At 58.2% G+C, this 23,728-nt stretch overlaps 1 protein-coding gene across 1 annotated transcript; it reads left to right on the top strand.

The window, feature by feature from the left end:
* The first annotated feature begins 975 nt into the window (after positions 1-975).
* On the top strand, positions 976-23,385 carry al (aristaless related homeobox). Its single transcript, XM_037220484.1, has 4 exons — positions 976-1,241; positions 2,415-2,460; positions 21,822-22,255; positions 22,319-23,385. Exons 1-4 carry the CDS (start codon positions 1,120-1,122, stop codon positions 22,452-22,454), a joined length of 738 nt encoding a protein of 245 aa, XP_037076379.1. The 5' UTR covers positions 976-1,119; the 3' UTR covers positions 22,455-23,385.
* Positions 23,386-23,728: the final 343 nt, after the last annotated feature.

Raw genomic sequence — 23,728 nt, 5'->3', positions numbered from 1 at the left:
CACCAACACTCGCAGGCGCCAGTGCAGCGCCAGGCCGGCGCCAGTGAGCGCGGGACCCGCCGATGGGTGCGTGCTTGGCACCAATCCATCACGGGCGCCAAGCCGTGCACATCTCGCGCCGCGGAGGTGAAAGCAAATGGGTGTGTCTCCACGGAGAGTGCTGACACATGTCCTCATGCAACGCCAACGATGTGCGAATGAATGGCTTCATAACGAAACGGGAACTCATCGTGAAGGAAAGCGCCGTTGTTGATGAGCGGAGAGCCTGCGAATGGTGTGAGGAGAAACCCAACACCGTGCCCCGCTGGGGGTCACGCCGGCACGCGTGATTGCTTTTCAGGATTATGTTGTGCGGTGAGGAACTACTTGAGAGGAGCCTATTTGGGCGGCCTTTATTTGCTATGGTATCTGGTTTGTGCCTTGACATCATCCATCGACGCACGTCTTTCTTTTGCCTGACGACATGAGGCAAGTAAACAGTGACATTTCGTAATTTATCACCCAACACTGACATTTGACCCGACTTGACCTTTGCACCCCGACCAACCCCTCTGCACACCCTGCACTGACCCGACCGCTGTGACCGGACTCCGGTAACCTGACCCCATGACCTGATCCATACGACGTGCCGTGGGCGTACCCTGTAACCTGACCCTCGCCAGCTGACCCATGCGACCCGCCATGATAACCTGGTGACCTGATCTATGCGGCCTGCCATGGCCGTACCCGGTGACCGGCCTCTCGTGACCCGCCTCCGCTGACCTGACCCCTCCGCCGGCAGATTACTCGACGCCGCGGGCGGCCGCCAGTCCGGAGCCAGCGAGCGAGCGCCCGGCCAGTCGGCCCCCGTCGCCGCTGCCCATGGGAGTGTCGGAGCGCGCGGCGCCGCCGGCCGGCCCGGACGCGGCGCCGGCGCCCAAGGATGCCGTCCAGCTGCTGCGCGTGCGCGCTGACATGACCCCGGCCGCCGAGGGCGCCGAGTCGGAGCGGCAGCGCGCCGCCGCCGCCGCCAGCGACGAGGACCGGCCCATCGATGTGGAGGGCGAGGGAGACGAGGAGGAGGAGGCGGCCGGTGGCGGCGAGGGCGCCGAGGGTGCCACCGCCGCCGGCGACGTCGAGATGGACGCCGAGTTCCCGCCCAAGCGGAAGCAGCGTCGCTACCGTACCACCTTCACCAGTTTCCAGCTGGAGGAGCTGGAGAAGGCCTTCTCGCGCACCCACTACCCGGATGTCTTCACCAGGTGAGGGGGCGTGGCGGGACGGGGGGGGGGGCTAAGTCACGGACCTTGAGCGCGCTGCCCTCCAAACTCATAGTTGAGTCCTCCAACTTGGCAACGGTCCTGTCCAACTAGTCTACTGAACGTAATTCAAGAAATGCAAAAAGCGGATAAAAAGGATGAAAATGGATACCCCTGCGGTGACGTTTTCCGCGGTTTCTGGTTCCATTTGGCCCTACCTGCCGTCAAGAGCAAAGGGGCTGGAGAAGAATTAAAATTTCCAAACCAAGGCCCTCCAAATGACAAAGCTGTCGCTCTAACGCGAAAAGAAATCAGCCATTGGGTACACCTTTAGCCGGCTGACATCGTGCTTAGCCTTCCATCAACCTGTTTCACGGAGCTGCGACCCTGTTCGCTGGAGCATTCCCTTGAGTACCTCCACCGCAGCTGGCGACGGGGTTACTGTGTGTGTGATATGATGCAGACAGGTTGTCATTATCTGAATGATGGGGACTCAGCGAGCTTGACGACTGTGGGATGTCGAATGCATGCTGTTATGCCGGTTCGCATCATGGAGAACTCAGTATGTTTATTCTGAATGGGGAGCTAATCACTTGTAGTTCAGAATTTCAGAAACCCGCCTGTTAAATATCATTTTTCATATGCCGGACTTAATTGGGGGAGCTCATTACAGTAGGGTAACTTAACACAAATTGTCATTGTTTTACATGTACCACGTGAGTGAGATGTCATTCAGGACTACGCAACAGCCATAAGTCGTTTAGACGACCAAGTCTCAAACATCAGTAGCTAGGGAGTAAGAAGCTAGGATACAGAGGAGTAAGAATACACCGGGCCTAGATAGGTCATGCCTGGATAGGCCAGAGGTCGGACTGCTTGGGAGGTTGGATGGCCACCGGTCGGAGCTATTTCATGACCGGATGAATCGGATGGCAAGTACCGCCTTTTTGGCATCCGGTCTTTCTGCTGATGTAGGCAAGTTTTCCCTTTCCTCACCGAATCAACGCAGCCCAGCTGCGCGTATCTTCTGACACAAAGCGTCGACACTTGACGAGCCCGTCGCCGATCGTTTGCATTGTTTACCGGGCGAGTGTTCTTACCAGCGCCCAACACTCGAGCTTTGCAGCGAAACTTGTCGACGCTCGACGCCGTCTGAGTGTCGTTTTCTGTTTTCAGGGAGGAGCTCGCGATGAAAGTCGGCCTGACAGAGGCGCGCATACAGGTACGTCTCGCTTCCCGCCGCTCTCTGCCGGCACGATTACACGGGCCATCCGAGCGGAGGGAGTTCCCACACAGACGGCCTCGGTTCTCCGCCGTCCTACGGCGCGCACAATGGCGCTCCCAATCTAATTTAATTTTTATTTGAGCATCGGTCTTTTAATGCGCTCCGAGTGTAGTAAAACGATTATATGCAGTATACCAATTTCAGGCGCAGTTTGTAGCTTCGGGCTTTAGAGCCCTATAAACAGGATGACTGCAGGAACTACGGATCTTTCCGTCCGTCATTTGTCTGTGTTCCAATCCGTAATTGTGAGTCGTCCTGCATTCATCACAAATTGCATGTTGCATTAAGCGTTCATTAACAATGACGTTCCGTACAAAATAACACAGCGCCATGGTCATGAGCTCCCCACTATTCCAACGTAGGCATCGCTAATTTGCATTTTTCACCAACGTCCGAAAACTCCCATATTAAGTACATTGAATGGGTAATTTTCTCGTCGGTTGCCATGGCGACCGGGTGATTACCCGGCGCGCGCCGTCCGGCGCCGGCGCGTCACGCGCCGTGACCGTCACAATCAGAGCAGGGCTGCTTTCCAAATGGCGTCGGCGGCGGGCGATAGGCGGCCGCGCTGTCGCCGCGCCAGATACCACGCCGCCGGCCGCGCGGCGATTCATGTCATCACACCATCGAGCCATTACCTCCGCCGGGCCATCAGTCATACTGTTTGCCTAATGTATGACTGTTGTCGTCCGCGCCGCCCCCTGTTAGCCGCCGGGACAAAGAGGCCGCACGCAAGCGAGCGCCCGCCGCCGGCCGTGACCGGCTGCCAGATCGGGACCCGGGCTGCCAGATGGCCCATGGGCGCCGCGGCGGCGGAGTCGGCGGCCGGATGGGTGCGCCGGGCGGGCGGCGGCAGGGCCGTGGTCTCTGAGAGACGGCGGCGGACACGGCGCGGCTAGCAGGTCGGCGGCGAGCAAAATTGACTGCGGCTGTCATGCGCAGAGGAGCCTTGAAAAATGGCGGGCGATGGCAGCCTTCCCCAACGGCAAACAAGGACGCCAAGATTTATGGTGTGAACAACGTGACCTTATTATAAGTAATGGGGGGCGGGTACGGCCGAATGCCAAGCAAACCACGCTCCCCAATCGCGAAATGCAAGTGCGGCCCATTCATCTTGCGAATGTGATTTTTTCTTTCGTCTCGGCCCGGAGAGGGCCCCGAGTCTGAATCACTGTTTCACGCCAGCCTCTCCCCAAAGCCCACCCTCACTGCGTCGTTGATCTGGCTTCAAACGGAAGCGAGGCGATCAATTCTGGCCTTTCCACTCTGAGTCGATTTCCCAGTTACAGTTAATATTTCCCAGCACGTGTGCCGACTCATCGAGAAAGCACGCGAGCCACTCTCCGAAGCAGCCTTGCAAAGCGCCCCGGGCAATTGCTGGTCGGGCCGGTAATTGTCCGTAGGCGGGCGGCAACGTTCGCATTCCTCGGCCCGGCTGTTGGGCGTTTGGTACTCGGAAACAGAGTCCATCGCTCTGCAGCATACCCTCGGACGCGAATCGGCCGCCGATATTTCATGTCAGGGAAGCGTTTGGCGGGCAAAGAGCGCGCCATGGACGTTACGCTGCATCCTTATTAGCATGAGAACGAGATAAGTGTTAAAATATCGGCCGCAGTATCGTGTTGCTTAAACGGGTCTGACCACGGGAAAAAGCTCGTGGCAACCATAAACACGTACTTGCGGCTCGGCCGGGGCAATGCTTTATTTTTATCGCCCTCACCCGCCTACCCCACCTCATTTCACGCTAATTTAATTAGTCACAACTTGTTTGTATACCTGCTCTGGTGGATTGGTTAAAATTCCACAGCTAATAGGATTAATACCGGCGGCCCGCGAGTGGGCGGGGGTGAAGTATGGCAGCCTTCCCGGATCGGCGACGCAGCGCCGGCCGCGCCGCAACCGCCGCAAGACGAATTGCCGCGCCGCGCCGCCGCACCGGCCTCGTATAAATATGCAACTGGGGACGAGATAAACGAGCGCGCGCCGCCGCGCAGATTGTTTGCGCCGCCGCGCCGCGCGCGACTTGGAAATGGATCCCGGCTCTGCGCGCGACGACCATCAATTAGGTTATTTGCTCTTCATTTCCGGCGCGGGAGGCGCGTGATTGGTGGCGGCCGGTTCCCAGCCGGGCCGGTGATTGGGCTGGCCGGTGGCCGGCGCCAGCGTTTAATTGGACGCCGCGACGGCGCGCCGGCGCCGCCGCGCCGCGCGGATCCTCCGGCGTGTCGTCGACGGCGACGATCCGGGCAGGAGAGGCGACGGTCCCGGTGCAGGTGACCGCTCAATGTCGAATGAACGCAGCTGATCGATGCGATGAGGGATGAGGGCCAGCAGACTGGGCCATGAGTGCGCGTGTGCGTACAGACCACGCATCAGGCACTCGCCACTGGTCACCGCCGACGACAGCGCTCAATCCCCGCCCCACCTGCCCCGCCCCGCCTGCCAGCGGAGACAACCCTACGACGGTGCGCCTCGCGGCGTGCGGCGCGCCGAAATCGTCTGCACGCCGCCTGGAGCTGACAATGACCAGTCTAATTCCGTCGCCGGCGGCGGATCGCCCCGCTCGCATTCGGTCCACTCGCCGGCCGCGCCGCACGGCAAACTGGCCCGTATCGCCGCCGCGCGACCGCCGATTCTGCATGGAACCAGTGTCGCGCCGCCGCCTGACGGTGCTCGGCCACGCTACCGGGCCGGAGCGGGGCCGGGCAGCGGCGCCGCGCCGCCCGCCGCCGCCGCCGCCGCCGCCGCCCGGCGGCCCGCAGACGGCCAGGTCAGCCCAGCTCACTCTCCAGTATTAAAAAGCGATTCGCCCCGCCGCCCGGCAGCACGCATCACGCTGTTCGCCGCGCTCGGCCGTGTCGACGGGGCGCGTAATTGGTGTGTTGCCGCTTTAGTGGCATGGATCATGCTAACCAGCCGCGAATGGTTGGTAGTGGTATGGGGTCGCGGCGACGGTTGAGGATTGGGCCTGGCGTCGGGTAGAGCTCTTCGTGTAAAGACCGGCCCCCTCATCCCGCGCGGGAGGAGGGGCGTGCGACTCCTGACCACCTTCACTAAGATCACTTAAAGCCCATGGAACCCCTTGCGTTTCCCAATATATTTTCTCTTTGTGACAAGCATTAGATGTGAATGTGAGTTCATGGGCCTTTGTCAGCTGCCAGTGCCGCCGGTGGCTGGGCAGTTTGAGCGGACGTTCAGCTGCCAACACCGCCTGTGGCTGGGCAGTTTGAGTGGACACAGGGGAGCTTTGGCGATGCCGCGACCGGTGTGACGCGCTTGCGAACATTCCCCATGACGAACGGTGAGCATGCAGTCATGCTCGCGTGCCAGCAGCTGGTGTGGAATGCCTTCTTTCTCTGCTTCGACGCTTGGGCCGATTGTGGTCGGCCTCAAATATCGCGACACATCGTGCATTACGCTTGCTGAAGGGTATTGCAGTTGAATGGCAGCCTGTTCACATATGATTTACCGTGATCTTGTCTGGCGACTTAAATCGGGGCTGCGACTGCCTGAACGCTATCTGCCTCAACCAACTCGCTAACCAGCTGGCGGTGGATGAACTCAGGTCATGCAGGCCTTCCAGGGAGCCTGCAAACAGCTGCACACATGCAGTGCAGGACCGCGGCGTCCTCAGCGCCGCATCAAAAACCCGATCTCCCTGGGATTCGATCCCTCAGACTTTGTATGCACCAGGCAACAGCGAACCATTAGTTCTTCTGTTGATTTGATCGGCGTCCGCGGCGGCGGGTGGGCGCACGCATCCCGCGCACGCAACGGCCGTCGCCGCCTGTCGACGCCGGCCCGCCCGCCCCCAAGGCCAATCAGCCGAGTCGTGAGCACAATTATGACGTCACCTGCCGGGCGTTACCGAACGGGGCCTGTCAAGCCTCCGTGACACGGCGGCGGGACCCGGTTGGGAGTGGGAGGGGGCGGGGGCGCCGGGCGCCGAGTGTCGCCCGGCATGCAGCCGCGCCGCGACACTCGCAGTCAGTGTCGCCGCGGAACGAGCACGACGCTCGACCGCCGTTAACGACTTCCCGGAGCGGGTCCGGTAGAGGGGGGGGGGGGGGGAGCGCTAATTCGATGATGGCACGGAGAGGGCAATTGGTGTGCGACAGCGCGGACACTGTTATTTGGCTAATATATGGGTGGGAACGACGCCCGAGGTGGGCCCAGCAGACGGCGTGGACCGCGCATGCGCCGGCGACAGACGACGAGGTGATGTTCTCCCAATGACTCCATCGGTCGTGATGGAACTACTCGGCTTGATTCACGGAGAGATAATCCGCTCTAGGATTTGAGCTGGTACTCCGTTGAGTGCTTTCATTTTAAGAGTGGTTGAGATAAAACCAGCCAAAGACCACGCGGGATAATGCTGGGAAAAAAACAAGCGTAGATCTTCTGCATTATGACTTTTACTTAGTCGGCAGTTTTCCTGCTCCTTTATGGCCTTCAAAAGATGCCGACCGCTGTCGTCGGATATATTTGGTGGATAATAGAGGCATGGTGACTCTGATTAATCAGAGGATAAGTGCAACATTTGTCACATGGGCCCAAGACATTGGCGTTTTTCATCTTTCGACACCCGATTCAGACGTGTAGGACAGTGACGAATGACCCGTCTACGACTTGAAGGCCAGTCCAGTGCCCTGCCGCCCGCCCAGAGCCGCGGAGTGGACTAGTGGGCCAATGGACAAAGTGGCACGTGTCGATCTAAACTTTTGTGGGCACGCCAACGGACATCCAATGAAAGTGGTTCACATTTGTCTACCAGCCGTCATATGGCTCCCGGGGGAGTGATGAGGCGCCAAAGGCCCGAGCTATAGCGGAATGCCGTATTGTTCGGGTGCAGCGCCCAGGCAATTGACACGTGGCCATGCTATGCTTCCTTTGTCGTGCGACCGATCGCTGCCAAGAGGTGGCATGTATCGAACCCATTACCGCGTGCAGAACTCATTCCCTCCCGCCCGGCATTGGCCAACTGTGGCCAAACACGACGCACGACACGGATTCGCCGACTCTCGGCGGACTGTGTCGGGAGAGCTTCCCGCGGACAGTGTCGGGAGAACTCCCCGCGAACTGTGTCGGGAGAACTCCTCGCAGACATTGTCGGGGGACCTCCCCGCAAACAGTGTCGGGAGAACTCCCCGCGGACAGCGTCAGGAAGCCTCCCCGCGGACAGTGTCGGGAGGACTCCCCGCAGACAGTGTTGGGAGGCCTCCCCGCGAACAGTGTCGGGAGAACTCCCCGCAAATTGTGTCGGGAGAACTCTTCGCAGACAGTGTCGGGAGACCCCCCCCCCCCGCAAACAATGTCGGGAGAACTCCCCGCGGACAGCGTCAGGAAGCCTCCCCGCGGACAGTGTCGGGAGAACTCCCCGCGGACACCGTCAGGAAGCCTCCCCGCGGACAGTGTCGGGAGAACTCCCCACGGACAGCGTCAGAAAGCCTCCCCGCAGGCAGTGTCGCGAGGCCTCCCCGCGAACAGTGTCGGGAGTGATGCTCCAGGTGGAGAGGAACGCAGGAAAGCGACTCCTCCCCAGTTGCCAAGAAAGAGTGGATTTGACTTGTCGTAAACCTTCCCTTAAACATTTCAATCATGAAACAGCCTCCCCCAACCAAACAGCCTGACACTACCACGCTATCTATATCTTAAACAGACGCCAGGCGAGAGCTATGACGCCCCTGTCGCTGTTCCGGTACTGGCTGGATTAGGCCCGTACCTCGAATGCTCAGAATAAAGCCCGACTCAGGAGGCCGCCTCGCCACCTCCGTGGCCGGCCCGCGCGGCCTCCCGACCGCGCTGCGGCCGATCCGCGACGCTATCATCCCAGCCGCTTGGCAATGAACTGCGTCGTGCCGAAGATGAAGACGCCAACGCCGACGCGGCGTCCGCCAGCGCGGCGTGCCGTCCGCCCAGCGCGGCGCGCCGTCCGCCCAGCGCGGCGTGCCGTTCGCACAGCGCGGCGTGCCGTCCGCCCAGCGCGGCGTGCCGTCCGCCCGGCGCGGCGTGTCGTCCGCCCAGCGCGGCGTGCCGTCCGCCCAGCGCGGTGCGCGCCGGCCGTGCACGCCACCTCGGCTCGTGCGGACCGCGCGCGGTCGGCGAGGCTCGCGGGAGCGCTGCGGAGACTGCGAGGAGGCCGGAAGGAGGCCGCGGAGAGGTCAGCAGAAGGCAGCTGGTAGGCCGGAGGAGGACACAGGGAGTCAGAAGGAGCCTGCAGAGAGACTTCGGGGGCAAGTCTGAGCCTGACAGCGATTGGCCGTGCCTGGGTCTGCGTTCGCTTCTCTGAACCTGTCAGCGAGTGCACCACGACCACCCGGCCAGAAAGCCGGGTGGTCGTGGCGAACTCGTTCCCTATGATGTCAGCTCCAAGTGGCATTAACAAATGTTATTTCATCCCCGTACGGGCTCTGAGAACGGTGACACGAGCGAATATCTTAGAATTTTCCGTTCGGGGCTTAACCCGAACTTAATCTTATTCCCTGAGGGGAGCAGGTTCTGCCCTTCCCCTCTCTCCTTCCCAGGGCACTTCAATTGTGCACTGCGGAGCCCCAGAATTCTATGACTTTTCATAAATCACTGTACACAGTTTCCGCCAAAATTTCAAGAAGTGGATCGCGGAGAGGTGATTCCAGGCCTTCTTCCTTGGCACATAATCTGCTCTGTTAAGAGGGTATCAAACTCAAGGCTGCGCAGTCCACTTACGCTGCATTTCGGGTCAAACCGAGGTGTGATTCACACCGTCACATACAGCATGCACAATGGGCATGTACATGCATGTTATGGAATAGGCGCACTCAGGTGCTGGAAAAAGGGGAGCATGCTGGCGCATTACTGACACTGTTTTGCTCTGGCTAGCTTGTATTGGAACCATTATAATGTGCGCATTGCGTCAGGCTGTCAAAACAGAAATGCTCAGCATCGACGACTTGAGGCTCTCATTCCCAGTCTGCGTTCCGCGAGACGAAAGAAAGGCGAGGGTGCGCTACCATCGCATTTATGAGTAAAATACGAGTAAGCAAGTTTGACAACTACGCAGTCACCACGCTGAACATACTTAATGGACATTTGGCAGGAGCGCACTCAAGCACTGAAAGATGGAGATACTCAAGTCGTGGGCTGACGAGGAGAGGTGACTCTGATGGTGATTCCTGAGATTCCCCAGGCTTCCCATTTTCGGAATTCTTGCATTTGGGGGCTTTGCAAATGAGGGTCTCCTTGGTTCGAATCGAACTGCACTCCTTCTATCAGAATCAAACAGGTGGTCCTGGAGATCTCCGTGACAACAGAATTAAACAGGTAGTCCTGGAGATCTCCGTGACAACAGAATCTGCCCCGGCAGGTTAACCTGAATATCACAGCCCGCAGGGAACAGGGTAAATGACGTCATCAGTCCTACTCATTATAGCTTGCCACATTGAATAATCTTGCAGTTAGTCCACTCAGATCTAATTGGATACCTTTAGATTTTTGAATAGAGGGTCTGAAAAAGATGTCTAAATCTTAGCAAAAAGGTCACATAAATTCTAACTCAGAAAAGCTATAGCAGCAAGCTCTTCGTGCAGCTGAAACGCTGGTAAAATAGCTTATAAACCTACCACCTTTCTCATCACTCACCGCGGTGTTTACCTTAAAACTTACGTAATATTAACTTAGAGTGCAACACAAGCTGTCTTACTGTCCCGCTGCCTCTTTCATCGGTCTGGGACTTGTTCGGCAGTGTTCCTTTCATGGAAGGTAGCGTGGACCGAATCATTTGCAGCCCACCGCACTGCTCGAAGTAGCAGGGTCAATATTCATTTCCAGGTATCGCTGCATTTAACGATAGGCAGCCGGGGACCACAATTCTAAGGACCACTTTGCCTAATTCACTTATGAGGGCTCATAGACCTGCATGTAATGACAGAAGTACTCAGCACAATATCTGGACGGCTCGAAGGGCTGTTAAATCTCTATTGCCGGTCATCTGCCCGCACTAAAAGCTGATCCAGTGACCGAAATCAGGGCACTTCGCCGAACCACGAAGGCGTTCTAAATAAGTATTTAAAACTGTCATGTCTTATCGCCCATCTTCGCGAAAATGAGCAACACTCCCTCAGTTTGTCCTTCATCGTGACATTGGCTCCCACCTCCAGCAAGAGCGTCGTGACGCCACCCATGGTGGCCAGAGAAGCCACCGAGTGACGTGAACAGTGCACGGTGATGGCCGCCGTGGCCAGCACCAAACACTTGGGCATCTCAGCGCAGGGTGGGACCACCAGCTGCTCGCAGCGAGAGGCTTGCACCGGGGAGGTATGCCATGCTCGGAGCATACTTATGTCATAAGTATTCATTTGTAGTGTTGTAGGTGCAGTTCTGGCGCCCCGCGACGCGCGGCGCACGCCTGGCCCCAGCACGTAGACCCCGGAGCACTAAGCCTCCCCCCTCCTGACGTCCTTAGGACCCGGGAAGCCCCACAGCGCTGACGGTGACCCAAGCCGTAGCCGCCGTCGGTCGCAGGAGCGTCTCAATCGCCGCCGCAGCGCCGTGACCGCCGCCGCCGCCGTCGCGCCGCGCCGGTCGCGGCGGCTGCAGCGGCGCGGCACCGCCGCGGCCGCCGATTCAATTACGGCGTGGACGGACCGCGCCGGCCGCGCTCCCCGCCGGAAGTCGTAAATTTTGGCGCGAACCGTCGAGCGCGGTCGTGAGCGCAGCGCGAAGGCGAGCGACTCCCCGCACGGCACCAAAATGGCCGGGTCTTATTGGAATAATGAAGCGCCGCTTGATGAGGGACGGGGCACACGCACTGCGCGGGGAGGGGGGGGGGGGCGGAGTCAGCGGCCGATGCAAATGCTGCGGTGTTCCGGTGGCGGGGGTGTGCGAGACCGAAATGGCGGCGCCGCCGGGTCGCGTTACGGCCCGCGTCTCGCGGACCGGGAGGCCTGTGCTGACCTGCAGAGAATCGGAGGGAGATTGCCGTGCCTTCGCGGGGGCGCTGTTGAGAGTTGGCGTGTGATTCGACATTTGACTTTGTTGTTCTTGAGGCTGTGCGGTGGCCAGCTCAGCTGCGCGTACGTGCGGTGGCCACCGAGCCCCGCGCGGTAGCCAGCGTGGATGAGATCTTGTGTCAATCTGAGTTGGGTTGATGCGTGTCTCCGGAGTTTGTCTCGTTGTTTCCCATGAAAGGCTCGGCACTCCGAGATGTATGTAAAACAAAACACGCGGTCCCCTGGTCCGGCGCGGCGCCTCACAGCTCGGTCCGAGCGGCCACCGGGCCCCGCCGCCCTACCCGACCGGCGTGGCGGCCCACAGCTCGGTCCGAGCGGCCACCGGGCCCCGCCGCCCTACCCGACCGGCGTGGCGGCCCACAGCTCGGTCCGAGCGGCCACCGGGCCCCGCCGCCCTACCCGACCGGCGTGGCGCCACACAGCTCGGCCCGAGCGGCCACCGGGCCCCGCCGCCCTCCCCGGACGGCGTGGCGGCCCACAGCCCGGTCCGAGCGGCCACGGAGCCCCGCGGTCCCCTGGTCCGGCGCGGCGCCCCACAGCCCGGTCCGAGCGGCCACCGGGCCCCGCGGTCCCCTGGTCCGGCGCGGCAGCCCACAGCCCGGACCGAGCGGCCACGGAGCCCCGCGGTCCCCTGGTCCGGCGCGGCGGCCCACAGCCCGGCCCGAGCGGCCACCGGGCCCCGCCGCCGCTCCCGCTCTCGCCCCGCCGCCCCCTGGCCCGGCCGGAGCGCACTTATCAAAACCGCCCGGCGCGGCGGCCGGGTGGCGACACCCCTTCCTGTGGGGCGGCGCCCGGCCGCGGCAGAGGCGCCGTAATGCGCGTCCTAACCACGGGCTCTGGTCGGCGCCGCGCACGCAAACCGAGGCGCCAGCAGTCGCACCATTTGATTAGCGAGCGGTCGGTGTCGGCCCTCTCGCCGCCGGCCGCGCCGCCTGACATGAATTGACTCGCTAAATAGCGCGTCTGCGCAGTGTTGTCGCGGGGTGGCGAGGGGTCGCCCTGGACGGAAGGGAGCGGGCCGCGGTGGGTGGCAGGTCCTCGGCGCTGGATCGGGACCGCCAGCTGCTCGCAGCGAGAGGCTTGTACTGGGAAGGCGTGCCATACTGATCGGAACATACTCGTGTCATTTGTGGTGCGATTTGGGAGAAAAGAAGGGCAGTGGAAGTGCGCTTGAAAATTTCAAGTCAACAAGGTAATTTTCGAATTTTGAATCAACGAACTGAATCAGCACGATTTTTTAAAAATCGCAAGGTTACAAATGTACCTCTGGAAGAAGACAGCTTGCACATTATTGGAGCGTTAGGGTTACGATGTTGTGTGAACAACGAAAGGCTGAAACGTTGGGTATTAGCTGTTACCTGCACTGGATTATTTTATATCAGCGTTCCCGGTTCATGCACAAAGGATGTTTTCGTGACGTCCACCTAGTAATCAGCGCAGTAATAATTGCAGGGCACTCTCCCTTGCTAAATGGGTGATGAAGATGCCTTTAAAAAGTGCAGCACTTCATGAAATTGCATGAAGCAGGATCATAAATAATAAGCGGCTAGTGCCTTTACCGCCAGTCTTGTCACCCACCAGTCACAGTCTGGCGGATTAGTTTCCGGTATACGAATAGACGCATAGTGCGTAAAGATATCGAACTATACGTTGGAATTGCCCTCAGTCAGAGCCCACCTAACACTAACTATGAGGATTTCTCATTTCTCAATTATACTGATTGCCTTATCATGATACTGTGTGGTAACTTTCCGCATTCTCCACTAGGGACCTAACGCGCCACTTAGCCGAAAAAATATGCAGAATTAGTAAAGGAAATCCGCTAGCTTTCTCTAATTCCTTTTTCGTGCAGCTAAATCTTCTTTATTGCCGCATTATTTGCTACGATATCAAGGACCGGTGCCTGCAGGCTTATGATTGAGGAAAATGGAATAACGCTCGCCTAATCCTGTAATACGATTGGGCTCCCCTACAACCTACTCCTACCGCTCACAGTCAATCAATATGCATCGGCCTGCTAACAACCGAAGCACATCAAATACCCTAGAAATTGTCCTGATCGGATTTGGCAGCATTTGCCCTGATTTCTGGCCATTAGCGGTAGGAAAATTATTCCATGTCGGCCACTAAGACCGCCTTATCGTGTTGTTTTTTTCCGAACTGGGTGGCATCACGTATCGCTGCGGCCCCATCAACTGGAACCGGGGACCAATTGCGGGCACATGCTGGCCGCGACTGATCCGCGCTCAAACCAAATTAGACGTGATGCGACCCGGTCGCCGCAAATGCGTCGTTTTTGCCGCCGTCTTTGTTTTGTCGGTCGCCTAGCGACGCCGAGGCACCGCGCGCGCCCGGCGCCGACGCCGACGCCGGCCTGAACTGGACTGGATGACCACCTGCCTGGCAGAGGTGTAGTTTCCTGTTAAGTTTGGAGTGGTGGGACCCCACCAACTTTGGGAGGAAAGGGGGCAAAATCCGCGGGAAAACCTGTCTACTGGCATTTTGTGGATCAGCTTGGATGATTTTCACTATGTTAGCACCCCTCCCCCCCCCCCCCCCAGCTCATTTTGCGAAACTACACTCCTGCTGTCTGGCCTGTGTAGCTTAGTCAGATCAGGCCAAGGCTCGCTGGTGGTCAGATCAGGTTAGGCCAGGGCTCGCTGGCGGCCAGGTCAGGTCGGGCAGTCAGACAGGCCCAGTCGACACCCTCTGCTCCTACCCTCATGGTTCTCGCCGGGCCAAGCATGGGGAGCCTGGGAAGCAGGAGCTGCCGCAGTGGGCGTCACTGCGGGAGCTCCTGCTTCCTGACAAGTCATGACCTGCTCTGGCCGGGATCATGGGAGGCCTTCACTCGAGTCCGCCAGGGGGCGTCACCTGGCGCAAGCTCGGACTGGTCGCTCCGCACAGAGCCCGCCAGACTCTCCGTCCCCAGCAGCCCGCCTCGGACAGTCAGCGTCGAAGGCTGGCTGGGGACAGGGCGGCCGGGATCCGCCGGCGCTGGGGACGGGCGGCCGTCGGTGCCCGGGGCAGGCCGGTTGACCTGGCGGGCAGCGGGCGCCCTGCCCGGAGCCCGCGCCGCCGCTGCCGTGTATACTTAGCCATCATTACACGGAGAGCGTGCGCCACGAGGGCCCAACACGGAGCCCTCATTAAATCGCGCTTACTGTTATTAATATCATGTCGGACCAATTAATATCACCATCATCCAGTCGGCCCGACCGTGCAGGATGATACCCATTAACTAAGCATTTGAATTCGACGCACTCGTTCGTAATGGCCCCGAACTGTAATTCGGTCAAATAGTGTGTAATCTTTACCATATTCAGCGTACCTTTTCATTAGGCGAGTCAAAGGCCTGTCGTTATGTAATGATTCTCGTCACCGTAATGTGTATCATTGCCAAGCGGCGCATTCGTCCAGTCCCGGGGGCGGCCGGCGTAAAAACCGCTGCGCTCGCTGGCGCACGGGCTGCGCCTGCCGCCGCTGGCGCACGGGCTGCGCCTGCCGCCGCAGGCGCCCGAGCACGGCTCGCGAAGGCGGGGTGCCAGCCTGTGACGAATGGAGGCAGGGGAGTGAACAGGACATGACAGGGTAGTGATCAGGACGTGACGCGTTGTGACGTCGGTGGTGACGCGGACTGGGAGCCTTCCGTTGACCATGACGTCATGAGTAGGTGTTCCGAGGTTCGCCGCTGCGCCTCGGCCGACAGGTGCTGGTGTCCGAGAGGATGCCGCAGGTCCTAGCAGCAGCTGCTCGACTCCGTGTCCTGGCTCGGGCGTAGATGCCAGGGTTGCATGTCTTCCCATACTTGAGGCAGATGCCATTAACCCTTTCTCAGCGGAGTGCTCCCGGCTTTTACAAATTGCCTTTACTGAGTGTTGCATTTAAGTAATGTGGTTCGTTTGTTCTAACATCCATTTTATTCCTGCCGTCCTGCATAATTTAGCGGCGCGGGCAAGGGCCAACAATAGCCGGGTGCTTCCCGACCGCGAGCTGACCTGTACCCCTCTAAACGACGCCCGTCCTGGCGCCTCGCCGTGCCGACGCCGCACCGCCCGCGCCATCGAAATGGTCCGTTATAGCATTTCATTAGCAGTCCACTTATTCTAGACCAGTCCGCGTTACGACGGCGTGTTGGCGTGATCACGCACCGTTGGGGCCGTCGAGTGGCGCTGGTGTCGGGCGGGGGCTGGGAGCCGTCCCCCCAGCCGGCCGGCGCGACCGCAGCCCCGCTGCCACCGGAGTGCGACATTCTCACCCGGTTGAGAGGAACCGGACCGGGCTGGTTTGACCTTGGTAAGGTCACAGACGACGCGGCGCGCATCAGTTGTAATGTGCGATGTGTGTTGTAGTCAATTTGGCTCAATTACAGGGGTGTTAGAAGAAGCCCAAAAAGACAGCGGGCCCAACTCACTTTCGAAGTCCATTCTTTGGATGCATCACCACAGGGTTAATGTCACTCTCACAAAAAGTCGGAAGGTCACATTCTCTCTATCCTCTCCTCCATCCTCCCCGTTGCATAGCTTTCATTCCCGTTATATTCGGGTACGGAGTCGGAACTGACTCTTTGACTGAGCCCATAATTAAAGCAGAAAACGCCGTTAACTGTTGTGCGTCATCTGACGTAGCCGTTTGTAATAATCTGCCTGGAAAATGTATATAATATGAAATACCCTGGAGAGTGTGATAATCTGCCTGGAAGTGTGTATGATGTGAAATACCTCGTGGATCCCATACACACTTACCATTATACCCTTATACCTTCATCATATTCTGGTGTGGTTTTATTTGCTCGCTCACGCACGCATAATATATATATATATATATATATATATATATATATATATATATATATATATATATATTTATATATATATATATAAAATACTTGATGTTCTCAAATAAAATAAAACTATGTCAAATAACATAAGCATGAAAAAGCAAACCATGTAGCTCCCGTGTTGTCCATACGATGATGATCAATTTTCAACTGAGTTAAAAGACAGTCAGTGGCAGTAGATCCCTTTATGATAATGATACCTGATGAGAGTTTCGCCAAATAACTAAGCCCCGTGCTACGGACCCCAGTATCGTTATTTTCAATATGCCCACTACTTACGGTAGTCGGGGCCGACCACCTTCGAGTTCAGCACCGTAGATCCTTTCCCAGTGTTAACCTCGCGTGTCCACACTGGGCGTCTCTTCTCTGCACCGTAACTTATGCCCAGCTTCAGCCTGAGGTGGTCCCCGCTCCGGACTCCGCCCGCTGTCTGGGGGCTTCCTCAGTGTCACCCGAGGCCTTCTCGCCAGCGCGCCGCCCTATCTGCACCATCCCTCACAGGTGGCCCCCTCAGGCGTGCCGATTTACTCGCCGTCTGTCTGTCCGCTCCCCAGCAGCGCCACCCTGAGACCCGCTCGGTCGCTGGCCCTCTGTCCGGACGCCAGGCGGACTGCGGCAGGTCGGCCGGTCCGCGCCCGTTCCTCACCCGATGGCACCTTAATTCGTCGGCGGGCTAACTCGGCATTTCAACAAGTATCCTCCTTTCAATTAACGAGCGCGCGGATGAAGGTCCTAGCATGTGGCGCGCGGGAGCCGGGCAAATTATGTCGCCGGTGTGATGGAATCGGGGCGTGCAGTGTCGAGCCGGCCACCTCGCCCTCCAGATGCCGCGGAAGCGGGCATGATTGCTGCACATGCGACGAACAAAGGAGGCCTTGTTGGCCGACTGTTGGCCGCACTCAGCGGGCATGTAAATGTCCTGATGATAATCAGCGTGCAGTCCGAACGGCCGGCTGCGCCTGGCATGCTCCTTCTCGTCCTAATCCGCCGTTTTGGAATCATGGGGCCGCCTTTGTTCGTCGCGAGCGCTCGTTATATTTTGCTCACGTTCTTCGCTGGTTGTGTAATGGACATGCAATGGGCAACGCACCTCGCGTCATAAGCAAGTTGTTTTTGCCTACGACAACCAGCCAACCGGTGGCGTGTTTTTCTGTTCAGTTTGGGCGAAGGCTCCAGCCGCCCAATTTTGGGGGAAGGTGGGTCAAATCTGGTGAGAATTCGCTTTTAGTGCATTTTTTGGCTCAGCGATTATCCCTGCTCGCTCTCCAGTAACTTATTTTGCAAAACTACACCCCTGCAATTGGTAATCTAATGCAGCTCCAGCTTTATTTTGCATCCTTTCATAGTTCGCGTGCTCACGCTTGACGCGTTATGTTAATGGTGTCAGCAAACCCCGTACAATTGCTTCGTTGGCATTGGCTTTGGAAACGCACGCATTGTTGTTCCTTATTTGCATGCACGCATTTAGGCTGATCCATCCTGAGCATAGCGTGTACACATGCCAGCAATTAGCTGTACATCCCTTAGATCATTAGATCAGCATGGCTCGCCTGAAACGAACAGCGATGCACCCATCTCTCTTTCCGTGCTGTCCTTACTCAAGCAGGCAATGCTACACAGGCGGAATGTCTACCATAAAACACCGGGATCTGCGTCTTGAGACGAGTCAGGATGCAAACGTACCAGCACTCGAGATGGTTGACCTGAGCAGGGAGCACGCCTTTGCTGGTCTCATGCCATCAACTTCGGATGTCTATCTCACATATAAAATACATTGAAATTACGACGCCTGCCTCACACGTGCCCCAACACCACCAGCGTGCCGCAGTTCCGGGGAGGGGGAGGGGACCGCAGCGACACCTCCATAGTCAGGTCGGTCCAAAAGCAGGCCTCCCCCTCCCCTGGTGACGGTGACCTCCGTGTCACACCCCGGCGGGCCGCCGAGACAATGCGCCAAACAGGTCACAAAAAGCCCGATAGCGATCAGTCCCGCCGCCAGGGCACGCGACAACGAAATGGTTTTACTCACGCGCGGTGAAGACGCGCGTGCGCGCGTTTTTTGGCGGCCTCGCGCCCGTGGGGCGCGCGCAGCCCGGCCGCGCCGCCGCGCCGCCAGGGGCGGCCGGCCGGCGCAGAGTGTGGCTGCAGCGGGGCTGTGCGCCGCCGCCGCCGCCCCCGTCGGCCACCTCTCACTCTGCGCCCGCCCCTGTCAAAGTCACCAGCTAATTTACGGCCGGCACTGCTTATCGTCTGCGGTAATTCGAGATTTATCACTTCGACGTCGTGTAAATCGTGCTGATGTGCCGATGAAAAATCGTCACAATTAGTGATTCGCTTTGGATACGGGCGCGGCAGTAATGGAGGATGGTGGTGACGGGAGCCGTCTCCGGCACCAGCGCCGAGCGAGCAAGGAGCGAACGTGTCGGCCAAGGCGCTGTTTCCTTCGACCTGGAGCCGTGCTCATGAAGAGAAACTACAACTTGCAGCGTCGTTAAATGGCGACGTGTTAGCGTGCAAATCTGACACACCAGCTTTGCTTGGGATTTTAGCTTTTTAGTCATCGATGCATGGGAGAAGCTGGGGAAGCTGAGCACTATCTTGCACCTCCGTATGCGGTGCGGTTTAAAGACTGCTGTTTGTTGTTTCGCCTCCTAAAAATGACTTTAGGCCAGCGCGGGCACTGTGGCGATTTTCACGGATTTGGTGGCGTTTCCGTCATCAATGTTCTCGAAGTGCGTTGCAGTTTGGCGTGAGGTGTGAGTGATGGGAAGATAAGAGACGGCGAAATGAAGAGAAGAACAGGGTGAGAGGGAGAAAGATTGGGGGAGTGACAAGGAGGAGAGAGAGAGAGAGAGAGAGAGAGAGAGAGAGAGAGAGAGAGAGAGAGAGAGAGAGAGAGAGAGAGAGAGAGAGAGAGGAGAGAGAGACAGAGACAGAGAGACAGAGAGACAGAGAGACAGAGAGACAGAGAGACAGAGAGACAGAGAGACAGAGACAGAGACAGAGACAGAGACAGAGACAGAGACAGAGACAGAGACAGAGAGAGAGAGAGAGAGAGAGAGAGAGAGAGAGAGAGAGAGAGAGAGAGAGAGAGAGAGAGGGCACGGACAGGAGATAGAAAGCGGTGCAGATAGTGCAGATAATGCAGATAAAGTTGTATCCGGTCCTGCTGCCGTCTTGCAGATATCTCCACCACGGGACCGTTAAAGCTGTACGAGGCCGTTACAGTCAGCGCACGAGGTCCACTGACTCAGACGGTGGCCATAACGGACAAGGGGACACTTGCTGAGGTGCCTCCTGGCTGCTACCCATCTCGTGCGAATGTGCTGCACATAGCGGTTATGGCGCTATAACTTACTCTGTGTTTTGATAACATTTAACGCTTAATTTCGCGCGCTGCCAGTCTGCTTCGCGTTTCTTATCGACCCCGAATTAGCATTACTTATGCAAATACAATGCGACCTGTCGCCGCAGCAATTTATGAACAATCAGCGCTCGCGTCGCTCGGTCGCACTCACCCGTACACGCCTTATTTATGGCGCTAGCTAATTGATTTCTACTGTTAAAGTGTTGACCAAATTTATTATCTAGACTGCGGCGCCGTCACGTGACAATCAGGCCGGCGTCTGCATACACCACGTGACCCCTGCGGAGTCGGTGGGAGACCGCGAGTTTTTGTCGCGCCCGGCACCGTTGTGTCCTCGCGCTCGGCGAGGCCTGGCCGCCGGTCGAAGCGGCCGCCAAGCGTTTCACCACCGCGGGTAATCTGGGGCAGGGGTGTAAGAGACTATGGTGGCGTATAGGAGTCTAGGGTGATCGCGCCGGAACCACGACGCAAGTCATGGGAAGGGGGGGGGGGGGCGACGGGCTGACCGAGTAGGTGCCAAAACGGCGTGGATGCGAGGAGAGCTCAAAGCCAGACGGTTCATCGCCATGCGAAGGGTCGGAAAGCCAACTCCTCGCAATCGTGACGCGCCGGGGGCGGTACAGCGCGCTTCCCGGCGCGCCAGAGGTGGCGGTCCGGCGCGCTGCCCCGGCGGTGGGCCCTGCGGGGTCAGGCACCGCCGCCGGCCCGCTGCTGCCGTTGACCCCGGGTCGGCGGTGCGGGCCGCTCGGGTGACCCGGGGCGACGCGGGCTCATTTCACGGACGTCGCTGGCGCCGTCTGGGAGAGACACGGCTTCGCTCCCGTGTGTAACCCAATTAGCCGCTTTGAAGGACGCGCTGTAATAGAAAAAAGGGTTCGAACAATGAAAGACAATTTGGTCACATGGCCGCGACAGCGCGGCTTAAATACGTATCGATAAAAACTGTACAAAAAGTCAGATAACGACTTAATTATGACCGATAATGAAAAGTGGGGAGGGGAGAACATGATGTGGTCATTTATCCGTTGCTGTGGATGGCGCAGACAGGCGTCAGACTAGGAACGAACCAGCCCTGTGCCCGCCCAGTATAGCCCCGTTCAGTCCCCCCGAGCAGCCCCGCAGTAAACCGTAATGCAGATAGACAATGGGCGAACTGTAAAAGATTATTACCATTCATAAAACTGCATCAAACTGTAAGTGGCCACTGCACTTCGGTTTCCTTGGAGCGCAGCGTTGATTTATGCGGGGCTGTTTACCATGCTGCTATTGCACTCCGCCTTAATGACCATACAGTATGCAGAAAGAACTAGCAATGTGCATTTCCCTAATTAGCCTGTAATGGCAGGATAAGCGCACTTGCCGATGCTTTTGAAAAACGCTTGCAAGTTATTAGCCTGAGAATGGTAGTTAGCACTTGCAAAGATTGCATTCAGTAGTATAACCCCGCTTGTCCTCTGCGTTTACATCATTACGCGACTGGCTAGGGCTGGGCCGTACCGCCCATTAGAGTAACGAGGCGCCAACTGCACCCAGCAGGAGGCGCAGAATGCGTTTGCGCTCGATTAAGCAAGGCGTGATCACTTTCCAGGTTAGCGCCGTTTGGATGTGACAAAACGGTGATTGAAGGACGGACGAGGCTCGAAACTAGGGAGTGCCGTGCTGTAACCGTTGCCAGGGCGCACGCGCTCCGATGAGGCGTTTCGACGGCTGGGCGTTTAAATCGAGAGCCCGACGATAGCACCGCTCTGGTGTCATTGAAAAGTGCTTATTTCAGGGAACTTTTCAGCTTTCGGGCATCAAGTACTGAGTGTCTCGGTCTCAAGAAAGCGGTACTAATCCGGACACTATTGTGCCCGCGTTAAAACCCAGCGGTGAGCGGTATTGTGACGAGCACCTCGGCGGCTTGCATGCTTGGTTGCACAACCAGATGCCAATGCTCATGTCTCGCCGGGATTAGCCAGCCAACAAAAATAGACGCCACGATGGGCCAACCACCCAAGGGTTAATCAGCGCCTCTGTGCAACCACATGTGAAAAGAGCTAGCCTCCACTGAGGCTGCTCTGCGACCCGCCGTTCCGCTGACCGCCGTCTTCCGCCGTTACAGGTCTGGTTCCAGAACCGGCGCGCCAAGTGGCGCAAGCAGGAGAAGGTGGGGCCGCAGGCGCACCCGTACAACCCGTACCAGACGCCGCTGGCAATGCCGTCGAGCGCACCGTCCATCTCGCCGCTGCAGCCGCCCTTCTCGCACCTCAGCTACCTGCGCAAGCCCTTCGAGTCGCCGTTCCTGGGCGGCTCGCCGCGCCTCTCGGGCGGCCTGCTGCCGGCCGGCCTGCTACCCGCGGGCTACCTGGGCCACCCGCTGACCGCCCTGCGCGACTACCGCGCCGTGCTGCCGCCGCTGGTGCCGTTCGGCAGCCCGTACTCGCCCACCTTCCAGAGCCTGCTGGCCAACCTGTCGGCGCACCGGCCGCCGCTCGACTCGCCCGAGTACAAGGCGCTGCTGTCCAACATGGCGCTACCGTCGGCGCCGCTGCCGCCGTCCAGCGGCGCGCCGAGCGCGCTGCCGCCGCCGCCGCCGCCGCCGCCGCCGCCGCCGCCGCCGCCGGCCGCCGCGCCCAGCCTCTCGCCCGGTAGCCCAGAGTTGCGCACGTCCAGCATCGCGGCGCTGCGGCTGAAGGCGCGCGAGCACGAGATGCGGCTGGAGCTGCTGCGGAAGAACGGCGACCTCTGCAGTTAGGCGGCGCGCCGCGCCCGGTGATAGGCACGCGCGCCGCCCGCGCGGCGCGCGTGCCGTTGTTCTGTTCCTGCCGGCCGCGTGGACGCCAGGCCGCCCGCCGGCGGCAGCGGCTGTTGTTTTGAGCGCGGGGCTTGGTGGGCGTTTGAGGCTTCGAGTGCGGGTGTCTGCGCCGCGCGGCGGCGGCAAATCGAGTGTGACTGACGCACAACACGGCCGCGATGGGATCACGTGACGGCCCGGGGTCGCGTGACGGCGCTGGAGTGTCACGTGATGCGCCGGACCGGGCGGAGCACCCCTGAGGGGCGGCTGGAAGCCGGACGGCTCTATAGTCACCGCAAGTATTACGCTGTAACAGTATTTGCGACGCCGTTCGAATTTAACTCGATGTGCCTTGAATGTGAATGTGACTGGGTGTGTAGTGCCGAGAGGTGTCAGGTAGGCCCAAAAGTTTTTGTTGCGTTTTGGTAGGTAAGTACTTAATAGGACAATTTGTGTGAGTGGAAGAGTGTGCTGAATATAACGCACGCTGCTTAGTTTTCTGGCAAAATACGTGTGCCAGTATTGCACAAGGAAAATGCGAGTTTTGCAGTCTACAACGATCAACAGTTGTCCATTATTTGGGTCTATGCGTCGGCGTGTGTTCAGCATTTTGCTATTCAAATAGAGCTAGAGCTACTGTTTTGAGCACAAATGCCTTTATTGGATTCGTCTTGTTCGATTCTGGTATCACCGGCTACTTAGCTGGAGTTCGTTTTTCGGTGTTAAACTATGTCCACGTTTTGTGCGTTTTTTGGAGGGAGTATCTCTCCATGTGTAACGTGTAACCACTACTGGGTATTGTGTGAGCCACTAGACCGAAGCGTTCATGGCCGTGCTAATCTTACCAAAGCTTGCTGTATAAAGTGTTTCATTAAGTTGATATAATAAAGCTGTTGACAAAATGAAAGCGCGAGCGTTTTCGGCGCGGATGGTGGGTTAGAGGTGTGTTCTTCGCTGCAGTTACTCGAGGGTCGAAGCTGCACTCGGCAGTTACCAGCCCTTTGCTCTCGAGGCTTCTTGATACTGTACTGTGCTCTGATGCAGTCTTTCATCTCCGGACAGTGCTGCGTTTCTAGTTGGTTACAATGCGTTGAAATCGCCAACCAGCAATCTGCTTCTACGCGACCGAAGGAGAAAAAGGAAAACAAGAATGAGCCATCTTTCGATTTTGAAATAAGATGACTGATGCGGCTATCCACGAAGCTTTCAATCTCGCCGATGAATACGGACAGGCC

Source organism: Pollicipes pollicipes, unplaced genomic scaffold (assembly GCF_011947565.3).
Source record: "Pollicipes pollicipes isolate AB1234 unplaced genomic scaffold, Ppol_2.1 Scaffold_4295;HRSCAF=5057_pilon_pilon_pilon, whole genome shotgun sequence".
Classification (NCBI taxonomy): Eukaryota; Metazoa; Arthropoda; class Thecostraca; order Pollicipedomorpha; family Pollicipedidae; genus Pollicipes; species Pollicipes pollicipes.
Note: the sequence above shows the minus strand (reverse complement) of the source record. Positions and strands in the feature narration are given on the sequence as shown.

Coding starts and splice junctions, on each gene's coding strand:
- al (XM_037220484.1), top strand. CDS start 1,120: ATGGACGCCGAGTTCCCGCCCAAGCGGAAGCAGCGTCGCTACCGTACC. Junction 2,461..21,821: donor TGACAGAGGCGCGCATACAG/GTACGTCTCGCT, acceptor CCGCCGTTACAG/GTCTGGTTCCAGAACCGGCG. Junction 22,256..22,318: donor CCGTCGGCGCCGCTGCCGCC/GTCCAGCGGCGC, acceptor GCCGCCGCCGCC/GCCGGCCGCCGCGCCCAGCC.